The sequence below is a fragment of the Talpa europaea genome (assembly GCF_964194135.1).
Source record: "Talpa europaea genome assembly, chromosome: 2".
NCBI lineage: Eukaryota > Metazoa > Chordata > Mammalia > Eulipotyphla > Talpidae > Talpa > Talpa europaea.
Genome location: NC_140068.1, coordinates 95,479,853 through 95,500,156, shown reverse-complemented (window position 1 = coordinate 95,500,156; position 20,304 = coordinate 95,479,853). Strand labels below are relative to the sequence as shown.

General features: G+C 40.5%; 1 protein-coding gene across 1 annotated transcript; it reads right to left on the bottom strand.

The window, feature by feature from the left end:
* Window positions 1-1,312: 1,312 nt before the first annotated feature.
* On the bottom strand, window positions 1,313-20,099 carry TCP11 (t-complex 11; the record flags this gene model as incomplete). The annotated part of the gene is made up of 8 exons (XM_084259603.1): window positions 20,035-20,099; window positions 15,478-15,598; window positions 5,979-6,199; window positions 5,162-5,298; window positions 4,675-4,892; window positions 4,402-4,583; window positions 2,259-2,422; window positions 1,313-1,545 (listed from the first exon to the last, which is right to left on the bottom strand). Exons 1-8 carry the CDS (start codon window positions 20,079-20,081, stop codon window positions 1,313-1,315), a joined length of 1,323 nt encoding a protein of 440 aa, XP_084115729.1. The 5' UTR covers window positions 20,082-20,099.
* Between the last annotated feature and the right edge of the window lie 205 nt (window positions 20,100-20,304).

Genomic DNA, 20,304 nt, shown 5'->3' with positions numbered 1-20,304 from the left:
CCCCAGGGCTTCACTGGCGCCACAAGGGGTTAAGACGCAGCACCATGAAGCCATCGCCTCCACTTCAAATAAGTTGGGGTGTCCCTGCTCTGGAGTCATGTCCTCCAGCCCATTCAGCATCAGCTTCTTGTTGGCAGGAGTGGACGTTACACGCCGTGGATTCTGACCCAGGAGGCCGGGGATGACTTAACCAGGTTGGTTGGACAGTACACCACAGCCACTGCAGAACAAGTTTGATCTCCGGCCGGGGAGCTACCCACATGGCACAGCAGACCTCTCCTGTCTTGCCTGCGCCTCCCTTCAGCAGTGTATTTCAGGTGATCCGCCTGTTCTGTTTCCTACTCGGTCTCTGATGAATCCTCTCACCCCCCACATCTCTGGCCTGTACCCCAGTTCTTGTATGCATAAATAAATAAATCTTAAAAAAAAGAAGAGTCTCAGCCTGAAAGTGAGAAGGCAAAAGGCTGCTCCACTTCTGAGTGCCTACTCCTATCAGAAAGAAAGGGTTTTCCAAGCTTAGAGATGAGAAGAGAGGAGACTCACTCAGCTACACAACAGGACCAAGGAGAAACTTGGTCAGTCAGTCACTGGCCTGTCCAAGTCTGAACTCTGGATAACTTGAGAGAAAGAAATTCCATGAACTCTGCAACCTGTTCTCAATAAAATTCTCGGCAGCAGGCAATATCAATTTTCATGCCCTGGTTTGCACAATACTTTTGACCCTGCAACAGAAGCAGCAGCAGCTGAGACTTTTACTATTTAACTTATTTTTGCATCATTTGAAACCTTTGTATTTGGTTGGAAACGAGGTTGCTAATGGGAATGACCTTTCTTTCAACCACATTTAATCCTGAGCTGAATTGGACAAAACATGCATCTAACTTCCAGGGAAGTCCTTATTTACATTCATATTTTGGGTGACTCCAGAGTTCTCTGAGACCTGAGAAAATGATTTACCCTTAGAGAAAATGACGCGAGCACCTGTTATCTTGGCTTCTTGGCTTTGCATACAGAGGGGAGCGCCTAGGCAGTGAAGGAAAAACTGGGGGTTGCTGGCTTCTTAGGTACTTGGGGGCCAAAAGCATGAGTACTGGCCTCAGCTGTAGAACAGGAAGAGTGGAGATATGCTTGCATTTGTGAAGTTTATTAGTGAATGAGTTTGGGCCACCTGGTACTTAGATGCTTGGTAACTACAGCTATGGTCTGTAGGCGGGGAGAAGGGTTCGCGCCTTGGCTGGTCGCTGGTGATGTCATCCCAGGAAGACGGGTTTTTCTCCTGGGTCGAAGATGCCAGGGCCCAGAGCTGGTGTTATCACAGAGACACCACTTTTGTTTCTAGGACCTGTGCTGGGACGATGAGTTTTTTAATTATCTCAGTGTAGTAGGGGCCAAACACCTGCTGATTGTGATGCGTGAGGCTGACAAACTTTTGACCCAGTTCTGCGAGTTCAGCCTCAATAACAGTCAGGCCTCCAGGGAGGTCCAGTAGAGATCGTTGCACACCAAGAACCAAACAGCATTTGAGAAACAGGCGGATCCGCTGATCTGCAAATGGGAAAAGACAATGAGAAGGAAAAGGGGACACCACTTCCAGGGAGAAAAATGCCCTCGCGTTCTACCCACTCGAGTTCTAAGTTAACTGAGACACTGACCTATCCACTCACCTAGAGATCGGGAAGTTTGTTTCATCTGGGAAGGGGACTGCTTTCTAGCTCCCAAGGACAAAGCAAAAGTCAAAAACTAGTGGCCTGGTACATTTCTGACTGTTCAAAGATGATTTAAGTAGATCCTATCCACCAGTCAGATGCTAATGAGTATTTGATCTAACAGAAGGCTCTCAGACTGATCACTCGGAGAGTATCAGGGGCAATTACATCGCCTGCACTCAAAATAAGTTGGGGAGTCCCTGCTCCGGAGTCATGTCCTCCAGCCCATTCAGCATCAGCTTCTTGTTGGCAGGAGTGGACGTTACCCACCTTGGATCCTGAACCAGGAGGCCAGGGATGACTTAACCAGGTTGGTTGGACAGTACACCACATGAGAAGTCATGAGTTTGTAAATGCAAATCTTTAGAACCATAGTCTTTAAACTGAAAAGGTTATTATTTTTCAACAGTTTAAAAAAAAAAAACCTAAAGCCTAGTGACTTGCCCAACTATCAAGCCTTTTATTGCTAAAGAGCTCAGCCAGGAACTTCCAGGCTTGGAGCTCCCCCCTCCCCCCGCCCCCTTGTTCTCACCACCCCACGGGCATGCTCACCTATGACACTGCGGACACAGTTCTCTTTCTTGGCAATGTTCTGGAGCTGTCCTACCAGAGATGCCATGTTGTCACTGCTCAGAGCAGTCAGGCCCATGTTCTTGAGGCTTTGCTGGATTTCCTGAGACACCTGTTCACTCACAGTCTGCATAGCCTCCTCAGGCCTAAACCGTGAAGGAGAGTGTGCTATTAGCTACTGGGTGGCTGGCACAGGCTCAGTGCACATGACCTACTAAAGGGAGGGTCCCAATCATCCTCCTGGCCCCATCCCAGCGCCTGGTAGCCACAGAACCCAGCATCTTCACTGTTCAATGTCTCCACTGTTATCCTCTAGAGAGCAACTATCCTCTCTGATACTGTGACCAATTTCTTAGAATAGAAACAACTATAGGACAAACTATAAAATCAACTCTGGATAAGAGCTTAGCTCTGCCCTTGCATCCACTGAGTATCCTTTTACTTCATAGGCTTTATATGTATCTATACAGGTAGATGTATCTATTATGCATTTTTAAGACTTTCTTAGACATTCTCCATGATCATCTGTCCTGCTCTCACCAATTATACTAGCAACTCTGGCCTTCTGATTCTTTCCTTCTGCGTGACACCCTGCACACAGTAGGGTGTTGAATCAGTATTACTGACTGTGATATTATGATTTCCGAGAAAACCCTGAATGACCAAAATATATATTGATATAAGATATATATTTTTTCTCATACATTATTTGTTCTTCATGCATAGCTCCTGATCCACAGTGCCCCACCCACCCCCACCCCAAGGCTTTGGGATTTCCTAAGTATTTGAGAGTGTTAAAATTGTCTTTTGCTAAATTAATGAGGTGACTTTTGGGCCTGATTACCAGGGAAACCAAGAACAGAGGGTTGGGACTGCCAGTGCCACCCTCCCTGATGTTTGGGCAGGTGAGAGCTGAAGGCTATGTTCAATTGCCAAATCAACTAATAATTTAGTCAGTTGTGTCTAGTGAATTCTCCAGAAAAGCCCAAGAAAAGGGGGTTCAGAGAGCTTCCAGCTGGTGAATACGTCAAGAATTTGAAGGACAGGGCAAGGGGTTAAGCACAACACTGTGAAGCCGTCTGCAGCCTATGCAGCACGAGTTCGCTCCCCGACCAGGGAGCTACCCACATGGCACAGCAGACCTCTCCTGTCTCGCCTGCTGTTCTCCTCAGCAGTGTATTTCAGGAGATCTGCCTGTTGTGCTCCCCACTCTGTCTCTAGTGAATCCTTTCAACCCCTCCCATACCTCTCACCTGTACCCCAGCTTTTATATGCATAAATAAATAAATCTTTAAAAGAAAAAAAAGAATTTGGAGGACAATGGCACTCTGGAGAGGTCATTCACCATTTCCCCTATGCATCTCCTCCATCTAGCTGTTTCTGAGTTATTCCTTTGTCTAAATCAGTGAGTAAGTGGTTCCCTGAGTTCCACGTGCCATTCCAGCAAATTAACTGAATGTGAGGAAGGATATCTTGGGAACCTCTGGTTTCAGTAGATGGCCAGACCAAGATAATGCTTTAGGCTTGTGATGGGCACCTGAGGCCTGAGGAGGGGGTCGTGGGGGCCTCTGAAGTAGTTCGCTGTCAGACGCAGATTTACCTGGGGTTTTATGGGCAGCATCTGAAGTGGAGCAAATGAGCCCTTAACCTATGGGACCTGACAGACTCTCTGCGTAGACAGTGTCAGAACTGAGGTGAACTCCTGCTGGTGTCTGAGAATTGTTTGTTGGTGTGGAGAAGCCTCATCACGCACACCCTCGTGGAGATGGGCTGCCGGGACACAGTGACTGCGCACCGCCTAATTGATCATCACGTGGCTACACGAAGACCAGTTCACTGTCACTAACTTAACTAGATAATGACCCCTTTTTGAAGCAAAGAAGACAATAAATCATTTTGTAGGAAATGATCCACACTGCCCTTCTTTTATGAAGTTTTAGTTTTCTTTGCCATGCGCCTCAAGACCACTGTGGGAAGACAGGAACAATCCTTGTGGACAGTCCCCAATGGCCTTAACGTGGTTTCTGGTGGAAAGCAAGCTATCTTCATTACCTGCCTGTGTCCTCACACTACATAATATCCTTTAAAACAAAACAAAACAAAACAAAAAACATATGCAGCTCACCTGGAGTTAAACTCCTCTGTCAGGCCTTTGGTTATACGTTTCAGTTTATCCAGAAACTGAGGTGAGCCAAACAGAACATTGCCAGAGAAACTACTGGACACTAGCAAGACCGAGGCCAGGATGGTTAACTGCTGTGACTGGGACTTTAGCTCCTGCAGCCGAGTTCTGTCCATCAACAGAGTCTGGGAAAGAAGGAAGAGCAGGCTGTCAGGAGAGGCGGGCCCTGAAGGAAGTCCTGACTACAAAGTAAGGGGATGCCCCACACTCTCCTACCTCAGGGAATTCTTCATTTCCAGGGTCCCAGAGAAGGAGGTTCAGGAAGCCTTGGGACAGCACCATCATAGGGCTGAGGGGCTCTGGGCTATTAACTGTCTCAGTTGGAGAAGGGCAGGTAACACTGGAGGAATCAGGAGCATCGGGGCAAGTCGGAGGCAGCGTAGTGAGGTCTGCTGCTGCTTGGGTCAGCCATTTGGTGGTGTAATCAAGGAGGCCTGTGACAGAACAGAGGGGATAAGCATTTTCAATCTGTCTCTCTGAGCTTCAAGACTAACATTCTTTTCAAGATATGTTCCTGGTCATTAAATAAATGCTTTCAGGGGAAGAAAGATTCTTTCTGTCTTAGATAACTATTCCTTCTCTCACCTCCGACCTGAGGAAGAAAATTTCTATTCTAAAAAAAGGCAGAGTACTCTCTCACATCATAAAAATTCAAGCTGAAGGTCACACCTTTCCACTCCTGCCCCTCAGGTTATATACATACTAGGCTGCTTGTTGAGGCGTTCCTGGAATTTAGCCCGTTCATGCTGGATGGAATGTTCCTGCAGTTGGGGTTGAAGGCTTTGAATAGTGTAATTCACCATGTCCATTTTCATCTGGCCCAGAACTTGGAAGATCCCCCTGATGGAGGAGGAAAGGAAATCTAGTGAGAGAGAAACCTACACAGGAACCACTAAATCACTGTATCCTAAAGTTAGGAGTGGCTTTAAAACAAATTTAGTTCTGCTACTAAATTTACAAAAGATGACATATGGCTCAGGCCTGAAGGCCCCAAGTATGTGAGTACAGAGCAGAGCTAGGGAAGAGAAGTTTCTGGATCTTAAAGCCTCTGACCTAGATCTCTTTACACACTGGTCATTCTGTTCTCTCTTAAAAAAAGTATTCAGAATAAGGAAACACACCAACATGCTACAGTTATCTCTGCGATGTGAGATTATAGGTGATGCTATTAAAACTTTCTGGGTCTTCGTTTCCATAGGGGTAATCTCCCAGTCCCATCATACTGTGTGAACTGTGATGCAAAACTCTAGGGAAAGGATGTTTGAACTGCTTGGAAGAAAGGATAATACATTTCAGTGTTTTAACGTAGGATGTAATACAGAGGGCCCAATTAATCTAGGGATAACCAAAGAGGCCTGTAAGGTCATCTTTGGTGAGAAAAGTTAATAAAACCAAAGAGGAGAAAAGAGGTGTTTGTGGGGACTTTAGTAGGAAAGAACCAGCCAAGTCAGTGTCTGGCCCAGCTTTTCTTGGCCCAGAGGCTGAGGCAGGTTTCAGGAGAGAGTAAACAAGTTTCATACCGCAGTAACCGAACAGAGTCTGTAATGTTCTCTAGTTTCTGTACTGCTTCATCTCGAACTGGTGCACACAGTAAAGTCATCATGTTGAGAATATACTTAGAGATATGAGTGACATTCAGGGTTCCATTTTCTGCTTCCTGCTTAAGGAGGTCCACATCCAGTGCTTCTTCAATATCACTTCTTAGGCGGTTCTGGCGTGGTAACAGCAGTGATACTAAGATCTACCCAGGAAATAATGTCACATGAGTTGCATCTGTTTAGTGCCCCAAACTTTCTCTAACAGACATTGGTTAAAGATGCCTTTAACCAAACACATCCCAGCCATGTCTTTAAAATCAAGAATTCTAAATGTTTTTTATCTTTGTTTAGGGCCGATGATAGTTCAAAGCCTTACAGGATCAATTAACTCCTTCTATAGAAGGAGTTAAGAGAGGACTAAAATCAGAATGATAAAAATAAATGTAAGGTACAACAAGCAAATTCACACCATCAAATGGCAATGAGATGTTCTTCATTTAAAAAAAAAGGGGGGGTGGTGGGAATTATATGGGGAATATAACCAAGATGAAAATACATACATTGTGCAAAAATGAAAAATGATGTAAAAAATATATAAAATAAAATAAATATATAAATATAAAAAAAAAACCCAGAAAATCAATAAGTTAACACTGACCTTAAATGGCATCACAGACCAGAGAGATTTAATAGAGGTATATAGAACATTCCATCAAAATACAACAAAATACACATTCTTCCCAAGTATACAAGGAATGTTTCCAGAAGAGATCATATGCTAGATCACACAACAAGTCATGACAAATTTAAGAGGACTGACATCACATCCAATACCTTTTCCACCACAATGGTATGAAACCAAAAATCAGTTACAGGAAAAAAAAACAAAACTGGAAAGTTCACAAATCTGCAGAGATTAAACAACATGCTACTAAGCAACCAAAGGACCAAAGAAGATATCCAAAGAGAAATAAAAAAATACCTGAGGCAAACATGAAAATATAACACATCAAAATTTATGGTGTACAGTGAAAGCAGTTTTAAGAGGGACGTTTACAGTGGTAATAAATGAAATAAGAAAAGTCTCAAACAACCTAACTTTATACCTCAAGGAACCAGAAAAAGAAAAACAAATGAAGCCTAAAGTAAAAAGGAGAAAAAAATTAAAAATCAACAGAAATAAATGAAAGATACTAAAAAGACAATAGAAAAGTTCAATGAAATAAAGAACCACTTTCTTTGAAAGGATAAACTGACAAAACTTTAGCTAGAAAAAAATAGAGGACTAACAAAATCAGAACTATAAAAGGAGACTTCACAATTGACACCACATAAATATACACCAACAAACTGGATAATCTGGAAGAATTTGATAAATTCCTAGAAACCCACAACCTACCAAGAATCATAAAGAATTAGAAAATCTGAACACCTACTCCTAGTCAGAAGATTAAATCAGTAATAAAACTATCTCCTAACAAAATAAAGTCCAGGACCAGTGAGTTTCACTGGCAAATTCTACCAAACCTTCAAAGAAGAATTAATATCAATCCTTCTCAAACTCTTTAAAAAAAAAAAAGGAGGAAACTCTTCTAAATTAATTTCATTAGGGACAACATTACCCTAGTTCAAAACCTGACAAATATACTACAAGAAATGCAGATTGCATGCCAATATCCTGATGAATGTAGATTACCAAAATCCTCAACAAATTATTAGCAAACCTAAATCAACAATATATTAATGGATCACACATAAAAAGTATTTAACAAAATTCAACATCTATTTATAATTTAAAAAAAAAAAAAAAACTCTCAACAGGGGCTCCCTGGTGGCACAATGGGTTGAGTCCCAGCACTATGAAGCTATCAGCAGCCACTGCAGCACAAGTTCACCCCAGACAGGGAATAACACACATAATGCAGCAGACCTCTCCTGTCTTGTCCACTGCTCCCCTCAGCAGTGTATTTCACTCAATCTGCCTGTTCTTTTCCCCACTCTATCTCTGGTGAATCCTCTCACCCCCTCCCCCTCCCGCCCCTCTGGCCTGCACCCCAGCTCTTGTATGCATAAATAAAAAAACAAAAAATCTTTAAAAAAAAACCTCTCAACAAAGGGGGTATAAAGGAAATGTATATGTATCTTGACATAGGAAAGGCCATATGGCAAGCCCATTGCTAATGTCATACTCAAAAGGAACATCTTAGGACAAGGATACCCACTTTCATAACTTTTATTTAACATGGTATTAAAAGTCCTAGCCAGAGTTAAGCAAAAATAAATAAATAAATAAATAAATAAATAAATAAATAAATAGCATCCAAATTGGAAAAGAAGATGTAAAATTGTCTCTGAATGCTGTGATATCTTACCTATAGAAAATCCTAGATTCCATTAAAAAAACTTTGTAATTATAAATGGGTTCTGTAAAGTTGTAATATATGAAATCAATATACAAAAATTATTAACATTTCTATACATTGATAATGAATTATTAGAAAGAGAAGTTAGGAAAATGATCCCACTCACAACTGCATCAAAAAGAATAAAATACTTAAACCAAGGAGGTGAAAGGCTTGTACACTGAAAAGTAAGGCACTGAAAAATATTGAAGAGGGCACAAATAAATGGAAAGATACTCTGTGTGCATGGATTTTATGAATTAATATTGTTTAAGTGTTCATACTACCCAAAGCAATCTACAGATTCAGTGTAATCTTTATCAAAATCCCAATGGTATTTTTCACAGAAATAGAACAAACAATCTTAAACTTTGTATGAAATCACAAAAGACACTAAATAGCCAAAGCAAGCTTGAGAAAGAGCAGCTAGGCACATCACACCCCCTTATTTCAAACTATATCACAAAGCTATAATAATCAAAACATCATAGTACTGGTAAAAAAAAAAACAGACACATAGGTCAATGGAACAGAACAAAGAACCCAGAAATAAACCCTCACATATACAGTCAATTAATTTAGAACAAAGGAGCCAAAAATATATAGATGAGGAAAGAAAAGTCTCATCAATAAATGGTGTTGGGAACAGACAATCACATGCAAAAGAATGAAACTGGACCACTTACTTACACCACACACAAAACTTAACTTAAAATCAATTAAACACTTAAACATATATTGTTTTGTAAAGAAATGGTAAGTAAAATTTTATTAAAAAAAAAAAAGAAAACTTTAACATAATCTGAAACCACAAGAATCCTAGAAGAAAACATAGGCAATAAGTTCTTTGACATCAGTTTTGGCGTTGATATTTGGATCTAATTCAAAAGCAAAGACAACAGAAGCAAAAATAAACAAGTGTGCCTACATCAAACTAAAAAGCTTTTGCAGAGCAAAGGAAATCATCAACAAAATAAAAAGGCAACTTACTGAATGGAAGAAAAATCACATTTCTAATAAGGGATTAGTAATCAAAATATTTAAAGAATGTATCCAACTCAACAGCACAAAACAATCCAACTGAAAAAAAAAAAATGGGCAGGGCCACCCTGGTGGCACAAGGGGTAAGATACAACCTATGAAGCAATCCGCAGCCACTGCAGCACGAGTTCAATCCCCAGCCAGGGAGCCACCCACGTGGCACAGCAGACCTCTCCTGACTCACCTGCTGCTCCCCTCAGCAGTGTATTTCAGTCAGTCTGCCTGTTCTGATCCCACTCTGTCTCTGGTGACTCCTCTCACAAACCCACACTTCTGGCCTATATACCAGTTTTCCCCAGTTCCTGTATGCATAAATAAATTTTTTTTAAAAATAAATGGACAGAAAATCTGAATATGACATAAATGTGTGACATAAATGTCCAAGGGGTAATTGAAAAGATACTCAATACTATTAATCATCAGAGAGATACAAATCAAAACCACAATAAGAGAACACCTCACATCTGTTAGAATGACTATCATCAAATAACAAATAACGAATGTGGCAAGGACGCAGAGAAAAGGAATCATACAGAGTTGAGAATGTAAAGTAGTTCACCACTGTGGAAATGGTATGGTATGGCGGTCCCTCAAAAAATTAAAAATAGAGCCAGCATATGATCTGGGAGTTCCATTTCTGGGCATTTATCCAAAGAAAACAAAACACCAACTCAAAAAGATATGTGACGCCCATGTTCACTGCAGCATTTTTACTTACAATAGCCAAGATACAGAAACAGCCTATGTGTACATTAATGGATGAATAAATACATTGGTATATACATACTAAATTATTACATCGTCACAAAAAATGCTATCTTGCCATTTGTGGCATCATGGATGGACCTTAAGCTTATCAGGCTAAGTGGAAAATAATATGGAAGATCACACTAATAAAGGGTAATGAACTTGAACAAACATTTCCCAAAGTAAGCATATAAGCAACTCACTAGCCTTCAGGAAATGCAAATCAAAACTATAATGTGATCCCACTTCACACCCACCAAGAGAGCTATAATTTTTTTTAAAAAGGAAAATAAGTGTTGGTGAAACTATGGAGAAATTGAAATCTTTACATACATCGCTGTTTGGAGAGTAAAATGGTGTCACCACTGTGGAAAACAGTTCAGTGTTTTCTTAACAAATTGAATATAGAATTACCATATGCGCTCAGTAATTCCACTCCTGACTATACACCCAAAAGTATGGAAACAGATATTCAAATAAAAAACTTGTATGTGGATGCTGGTATTTTTTTTTCCTCTTTGTTTCATGAATGTTCATAGCAGCACTACTCACAATAGTGAAAATGTGAAAAAAACATAAATGTCCATTGACAGGGTAAAAAAGAAGCTATCTAGTGGGTGGGGCACCAAGGGGAAAGTGATTGCTGCTATACAATGGGGCCATGGACTGTCTGTGGAGCCCAGAAGATTCTCTGAGGTACCTGTTAATACTTTCATGTACAATAATAAAAGTTAATGGAAAACCACTGGCTAACAAGGACTCAGACTCTTTGGCAATGAAGGTTTGGATCCCTCCACCACGTAATGAATTCCAACCAGAAGGCTCATCCTGAGGACAGAAAATATAGAATGAATAGTAGAAGTGCTGCACCTCCCCCTGCAGTGACCTCTAGGAATCCCTAGGTCCGGCTGGGCAACCAGCGCGCAGGGGGAGAACAGCAAAACCGCCTGAAGACATAAATAAGACGGAAGCCTGTTGAAAGATAACGACCACCAGGAGCCACTACAGGAATGTTGTCCGCACGGAAACTTATCTCACCTTCTCTAGACCCACAAACTTTATTCTAATACAACTGTCTCTATAAAGTCTTTTCTCTCTCTCTAAAATCTTTTCTCTTTCTCTGTCTAAAAGGTCATTGGTTTGCTGATTAAAAAATAACATACGAAATCTAATAACTAGGCTAATTCAAATGAAACGTTACTAAACTCTGTGTATTAATAGAACTGTTAGCTTAATAATTTCTCTGTTGTATGCTTAGCCTTGTTAGTATTAATCTTAATGATAAAAATATTACATTGTGAAAAGTAAAATTCACCCGTGCTAATTAATAGTAATTTAGTGGTAGTGAGTAGTTTAAACAAAAAGTATTCACATAAAATAAAAAGAAAAATTAATAGCCTAACTACTTAGGAATGCGCCTGAGTCCAGATGTAAATCACTGCCCTGTCAATGATAAGCTAAACCTATAAGCAAGCTGATTTCTTCACTGATGTTCGCCATTCCTATGCTTTTAGAAAACATATATATACTGGTCACCAACTCAAATTAAATTACACTCAGATTTTCACTCTTGAAGTGTGTCTGTTTGTCATTTCTTTAACCGAATCCCTGACCACCCTGTGCAATCTCTCAACCCTGAGACGGCCTCATCGTTCACTGCTGTGCTGGTCTGCGGCATAGAAGGAAGCCACAGGTATCAACTACAGCCTTGTGACCAACTGCAGACTATAAATTTTCTCTTTGCTTGTTATAGGTATGGGCTTATTTGTGTTTGTTAACCAATTTTTTCTCTCTCCTTTTTCCCATTACATTTATATGTGGGCTGTTGGAAGTTAACTTGCAATGTAGACTTCAAGTATCAGTATATTCAGTTGAACTGTGACTGAATTTAAGAAATAATAAAAAGAGCAATGGATATAGTAACTGCACTTCTATGGTTATTGCAGTCTCCTCATTTTGGGAAGAGAGTAAGAACCTATAAGAAAGAGAGCTTATTAGATGAAAAATAGAATTCTTTTTCAGGATTCAAATGTGTATAGAAACTGCATATAGAGACTGAGTAGCCAAAGCAGTGGAATGTGACATTTATCAATTTCTTGCCTCTCAGTTTCAAGTCCATCCTTTTCTCTGCTCTAAGAAAATGGAGAAAGTTCTTTAAAATGTAAATGGCCGACAGGTATATGAAAAAACATTCAACATAATTTATAACTAGAGAAATAAAATCAAACCATAATGAGATACCACCTCATACCAGTGAGCATGGTCCATATTAAAAAAATTAGCAACAACAAATGCTGGTGAAGATGTGGAGAAAAAGGAACCATTTTACACTGCTGGTGGGAATGCAAACTGGTCCAACCACTATGGAAAGCTGTGTGGAGGACCTTCAAACTACTAAAAATGGAACTACCATATGACCCAGCAATTCCACTTCTAGGGACCTACCCAAAGGACACAAAAACCTTCATTTGAAAGGAAACCTGCACTCCTATGGTTATTGCAGCACTATTTACAATAGATAAGATATAGAACAACCTAAATGTCCAAAAACAGATGACTGGATCAAAAAGATGTGGTATACACAATGGAATACTAGTCAGCAATCAAAAAAGATAAATCCATGCCATTTGTGACAACATAGATGGAGATGGAAGGGATTATGCTCAGTAAAATAAGTCAGAAGGAAAGAGAAAAATATTGGATGGTTTCACGTATAGGAGGAACACAGGGAAACCAAACAAGGGGCCAGGGGAAAAAAAAAAGACAAAACTAGCAGGCAGACTATAAACCGGAGACTTACAGCAGTAGAGGGGGAGGGAGAGGGATCAAAACAGGGGAGGGAAGAACACAAGAGACTATGGTCATGGTTCACAGGTGACTTGGTGCTGGGAATTCTATGGACTTAAACCTGAAAGGAGAACTCAAACACTATACAAAAATGAACAATGAGGGCCTCCCCTGGTGGTGTGGTGGGTTGAGTGTAGTACTGTGAAGCTGTCCGCAGCCTCAGCAAGCACGGGTTTGATTCCCGGCAGGCCAGGGAGATTCCCACACAGTGTAGCAGACCTCTCCTGCCTCGCCCGCTGCTCCCCTCAGCAGTGTATTTCAGTAGATCTGTCTGTTCTGCTCCCCACTCTGTCTCTGGTGACTCCTCTCACTCTCCCGCGCCTCTGGCCTGTACCCCAGCTCTTGTATAAAAATAAATAAATCTTTAAAAACAAATCAACAACTATGTAATACACAGATACATAATTAAAAAATAAAATATTTTTCCTTTAGCAGATGACACAATGTTAAGCTTCACCTACAGAGGGCACTATTAACTACTTTTCTGTGCCGTATAACAAATTACCATAAACTTTCACAAATTGAGGTAACATTGGTTTACAACACTATATGTGATCCAGAGACGTACCATTACACCTCCTCAGATGCCTGTCACCAAACCACACCCACCACTGAGGCACCCATAATCCTCAACCATAGTCCACGGGACCCCATCCACACTTTACTCCACTTACTCCCTCTTCCCCTGGTAACCTTAATTCCACAGACAGACTTCTACTGTTTGTTATTGGATTGGTTTTGGTTGAGCTTTCATTTAGTTTCTTTATATTCCACATATCAATGAAACTGTGATATTTGTCTTTCTCCTTCTCACTGATGTTACCCTCCAGTTCCATTCATACAGTCACAAATGGTTGATATTTTTTATTGCTGAGTAGCATTCCACTGTGTATCTATACAAGACCTTAATCCACTCCTCTGTCCTTGGACATTTAGGGTGTTTCTAAAACTTAGCTATTATAAACAGTGCTGTAGTAAACATAGTGAAGCAAAAATATATTATTGAGCAAATGAATATAATAAAGATCCCAGCAGAACTTCCAGCCCAGGTGCAATGAACACTCCAATGCAGGCATAATCAACAAGTTTGCTTACTTATAGCTCCTTCCATTTCAAGATTCATAGCCAGGCCCTCAGCACTCTTCTCTACAAGGTCGGGCAGCCAACCAGCTGGTCTCTCTCTCCAAGGCCATCCCCGAATACCTGCATCTTTCCCCCCTTGCCTTGCCCCCCTTGTCTGGGGACTTTGCTGCAAATGGTTGTTCCTGCTGAAAAAAGACGCTTTCAATGTAACAGATATGGACACAGCTGTGTATAAAAGGAACCCTTGGTCTTTAAATGGGTGCTCAGACCTTACCGGGCTACCCAGGTCTGGGACCTCATGCATGAGTAATAAAGCTTCTCCTGACCTCACCATTCCTGAAGTACCACTTGTTCTTCCTCTGCCTGAGTAAAAGGCCAGACTTTACTTCTACAACAATAGGAGGGCGTAAATCCCTCCTAATTAGTATTTTTGCATTCTTCACGTAGATGCCTAGGAGTGGAATTGGTGGATCACATGGTAGATTTATTTTTAATATTTTGAGAAACCTATGTACTTGAGAGCTTCAGTTCCTTACTGGCTACTCGTTGGGTGCTTCCCTCAAGTCCTAGAGGGCACCTGCATATCTTTGCATGAGGCTCTGTCTATAGGCAGTTCACAACATAGCTGTCTGTTTCTTCCAGGCAGCAGGAATCTCTCCAATCCGCTATGATGGAGTCTCATACCCCATCACCTTTGCCATAGTCAATGTTAGGAGTTAAGTTACAGATCTCCCTCACACTCCAGGGGAGAGGATTACACGAGGGTGTGGATCACTGGGGGCCAGCCGGGGGTGTGTCCACAGCAGTGTACAGACACTGCAAAGGCAAGAGGTTCTGGAATGCTTACTTGGCAGGCTCTTCTAGCACACCTGGTTTCACAAACAGCCAGATCCTGCAGCCTGAATAACCTCTCCACTGCGGGGCTCCTGTAGAACAAGTAACTGCTTCTCTAGTGCTGGGCTTCTGCAGCACCGGCAGCTTGAGCATTCAGCCCCAGTAGTACATGGGGTCAGCATCACACAGGCAAGCATTTTCCCCCGAAACAGTGCGCCCTCTGAAATGAGTGCTTGGGTGTTCTGTCTCAGCCATAAGAATAGTGCAGATTCACATGTATCTGTTATTCCAGTATTTATTATTCTTGCTTATTAGCCAACCCCATTTCTTCAATTCCCTGTCATACTAATTTTGTCATAGTGATTTTTATATTAACACTTCCTTGTTGAAATTACTGTGTGCTATCTGTCTACTGATTAGACTCTGATTCGTGGGCCACGATCAGTTAGGACTTGCTGGCATTGACACTCCAAAGAGCTGAGTGTATCTAGGAACTTTACACCTACAATGGAAAGTCAGTCACTCACCTCTTTAATCTCTTTCAGAAGTTCAAGAGCACAACTGAAGTCAGGGGGAGTAGCTGATAACTGCTCTTTAAGATGGTCCCAAAAGGCATCGTGCATTGTCTCCTTGACCTTGTTTTCCAGACTGTAAGAGTTTAAATGAGAAAATTACTTTTCCTACCTAAAAACTGTTATAAGGTCATTACCTCCTAAACCCCAAACAAACAGCATTTGATATGTAATGCTGATAGGGAAAGGCCAGGAACGATGTTGGATTGCAGCACAGTTGAACAAGCTAGGGTTAGACCTGAATGTCAAGGGCATCAGCTAAACCCCGAGAGAGGCTCTGCAGGGCTCCAGAGTGCCCTCCCTCTACAGCAGATAGAGCCCTGAAGAGTGTTAACACTGATTTTGCATCTAGCCTAGACATGAGACTTAAATACACATACAGCAGTGAACTAAACAATCTTTCTCTTTGTTATCATCCTAAAATCTATGAAATGATTTTCCTTCTTGGATAACACCTAAATATCCACAGATACTGCCAACTCAACAGATCTAAAATTGAATTCACTGCCTTCCCCTGCCAAACCTATATTCCCAGTCTCATTCCCATTTAGCCAGTCATGGAAGCCAGAAAGATAGACCTTTTTCATGTGTTAAAAAAAAAAAAAAAAAGGAAAGGGAATTCAATTTAGAAAGGACAGTCTTTTCAACAAGTGGTGCTAGGACAAAGGGACATCCACATACAAAAAATGGATCACAGCTTAAATGTAAAATGTAGAACAACCTTCTAGAACTTAACATAGAAGAAAATCCTTGGGTTTGGCAATGACCTTTTAGACACAACACCAAAAGCAAGATACATGAAAGAAAAAAAAAATGTAAATGAGATTTCAGATTTCTCTTTACAAAGTTAAGAGAATGGAAAAAACAAGTCACAATCTTTGCAAAAACAGTATCTGATAAAGAGCTCACATTCAAAATATAGAAAGAACTCTAAAACTCAATAAGAAAAATATATAGTTTTAAAACAAGAAAAGCTATGAACAGACTCACCGAAGTAGATACACAGGTGACAAACACATGCAAAGATGCTCAACATCCTATGTCATTAGGAAAGTGCAAATTCAGGTAACAATGAGGTATCACTGCATACTGATTAGAACAGTCAAAATCCAACACCAAATGCTGGTGAGGATAAAAAGCAACAGGCGCTCTCATTGCTGGCAGGAATATAAAATGATACAGTCATTCTGGAAGACAGTTTGGCGGTTTCTTCCCAAACTAAATGCACTCTTGCCATGCCATCCAGCAATCATGTTCCTTGTATTTATTCAAATGAGCTGAAAACCTGTATCTACACAAAAACCTGCATGTGGTGGTTTATTTATAGCAGCTTTCCTCATAGTTGCCCAAATTGGAAGCAACCACAATGTCATTCTGCAGGTGACTGCGTACACAGGCTGGGGGCCATCCAGCCAATGGAATTAATCAGTGATAAGGAACTTAGCTACCAAGCCCCTACAAGACACAGGAGACTCTAAAAGGCATGCTGCTAAGTGAAGAAACCAATCTGAAAGGCTACAGACTGTATAGTTCCAACTCTGGAACCTATGGAGAAAAGATCAGTGATTTCTGGTGGTATGGGGGTAGGGAGGGAAAGACACATAGTTAGAGCACAGGAGATGTTCAGGGTAGTGATATGTTTAGGGTTAGTGTATGATACATTAATGAAATGGTGTCATAGTGACCACGTCTTTATATACTTCTCAAAACTCATAGAAAATACAAAACAAAAAAGAACCCTAGTGTAAACTATGGACTTGAATGAATAACAATATATTCATACTGGGTCATTAATTGTAACAAATGAGCCACAAATAAGAGATGCAGATAAGAGAGGGAATGTGTGAGAGAAGAACAGGTATTTGGAAATTCTCTGTACTTGGATTAGTTTTATGTAAAACTAAAACTAGTCTTACAATTAAGTCTATTACCTTAAAAAATAGAAATTACAGAAATTAATTTCCCTCTAAGTAGTTAAATGATGGTTTAACTATATGATGGTTTAACTAAACCTATATGATTAGACTAATAAAAAGGAAAAGACTACTTGAAAATTCTAAAATTATGCCTAGTCATTGACAAATTGCTCTTGGTTTTCTTGAATTAAGCAAAATGAATTAAGCAAAAATGAATCAAACAAAAGGTCGATTGTGACACCACTCTCAATGGAGACCTAATGGTCTAGTAAGTTCCTGAGTTGTCCCTAATGCTTTTCTCCTCATCCTATTTATCATCCAGTAGATTGCCAAGTTTCATATATTTTGCTTGTTAAATGTCCCTGGAATCCATCCCTTACCACCTTCTCTTACCTGGATTATTGCAAAAGTCCATTAACTGGTCTTACCCCATTTTAATCTGTTCTGCACTAATCCATTCTAGAATCAATGCCTTTTCTAAGACGCAATGCTGTCCATGATGTCATGCTCATTTAAGTCCTTTGGGGCAGCTTCCCATCACCAGCAGCATAAATGGTTTATATGCCCCTGCCTGATACTGCTCTGCCTGCCTTCCTTTCCAATTTATTTCCCCCTACCTCATAATACCTTGCTCTCACCCATATAGATTTACTTGGAAGGAACATACCAATTTCTACCACCACTCAGCCTGGAGCTCACTTTCTCACCTGGAACGTACCTATTCATTGACAACTCAAGTATTCACAGGCAAAATCTCTCTCTGTGGGCAAGTCTCTGATCCTCCTCGGGCAGCTGAGCACTCATCAAACTCTATACACACTATGAGTCATTTTCTGTTACTCATCTGTCGTGCCTATAGAAGCTTCTCAACAGCAAAGATAGTGCCTTTGTAGTTATTATCGATATCTATCCTCAGCACTCAGCACTCTGCTTGTTACATAATGCTCAATAAAAGACACATGAACATCTGATTATGGGGTTCCCTTAGGAATCTGCAATTGCAATTAACATCATCCTAAAGTCCAAAATAAAGCCAATCACTGATAATGAGCAATCTCAAACTCCTTCAACCTTTCCCCTCCAATATCAATTTTGTATTATTTGAGAACTCAGCTTTGAATAGTACTAATTCTCTGCTTCATTTTTCCCTCTCTCATTTCCTCTCCCTGAGCACCCCCCAATCCCCTCACTACCACCCCTTTAGCAGCCCTTCATACCATTTCATCTTTTCCTCCTCTCCAGCCATCAACAAACATATCTAAGCAGTGAGAGAGCTGGGTTTGGTGAAAAGTTATTCCCAGAGAAGCTATGCTTGGCATGGATACCTGCTGGCACCATGCAAGGGTAAATCAGAACATGAAGACAGGTAAGCAACTTGTGACAGACAATGGCACTTTAGTAGATTCCTTGGAACTGCCAAAGAAAAGCATTTAAGGACATCACCAAGCTGCCATTTTCTGTCTGTCAGTGGAAAATGAGAACTATTTAAAATGTGACTTGATATTGCACCTATCTACATAACTGCCATCAAACCTGCACATTCAATTTATACTTACTGAGTGGTTCTTATTTATTGCAATGTCAATATAACTAAGAAAATTAAAAGGTTCGATAGGGATAGGAGAACATTATTAATCATCAGGGTTTTGATTCAGATTCATAACTTAAGTGATTTATGAAGCTGGGGTAAAGAATAGTTGAAAACACCATTATTAATCTTTTTATCTATGGCTGTTTATAGATTATGGGTGCTCTGGTGGTGGATGTGGTATAGTAATAACACCTGAAGGGAGAGATTCTCTACATCTACACACAAATAACAATGTAAACCAATAATATATCACTTTTTTTAAAAAAAGAGTAAATGATAGGAGCTATCTGGTAGGCAGGTGATAAAGTGACCCCCAAAGATCTATGATACTGGCATCACACCTACCCCCTGGGGTGTGAACTGGATTTAGTGACTCTCTTCTAGCAAACAGGAGGTAGCAGAGGCACAGAATGTCACTCTGAGATTATGTAACAAAAGGCCTAGACACTCACACTCAAAGTAGGGGAGCCAGCTGTGAGCTGCCCGATGGACAGGCCCAAGTAGCAAAGAGCAAAGGGAAGCTCTGGCCAGTAGTGTAGAGACAGCAACCTCACGAGCATCCTGAGCCAGAGGCACACAGTTAAACCAGGCCCGTATTTCTGATTCACAGACACTTTAAAATAATGAATATTGTTTTAGCTGCTAAGTTTGGGGGTAATTTATTATGTAGCAATAGTTAGCTGCTACAGGCTATTTCTTCCGTATCTGTCAGAAAAGATCTGAAATCCACCCTTTATTCATTTTATTATTAACCGGGGCCTCAAGGTGAACATTCCAACAAAAATTGCTTTGATTTATTTGCTGATAAAATAACATTTGCTTCTTTATCCTCTGATACTATTATAATTTATTATTTTTCCCTCTAAGTTGTTGAAACATCTTCAGGCTTATATTGAAACAGTGATTTATATTGTTAAATAAGAATGCATAAAGTTTGGTCAGAAGCCATCAGTGCTAAATGCCTATGCTAGGACGAATAAAATGGGAAATTAGAAGTGCTGGTACCTGCTCTGAGGTAAAACCTTCTCTTCCAGGTGGAAATCGTGATTCATTCCAATCTCATTGCTTAGCTTGGAATTGTTAACCAGGCCTTTCAAACCTGTGGCAGAAAAAACTTACGATGGACAACAGTGAACCCACACGAGTCTGAACTTCTATTACCATGAACTGTGCCCAAATTTAGATTCATCACACTGATTTTACACAAACTCATTCAACCACTGTACTCATTTATGAACTTTAGGCCCATGATAGGGGCTGAAAGAGTAGTCCAGC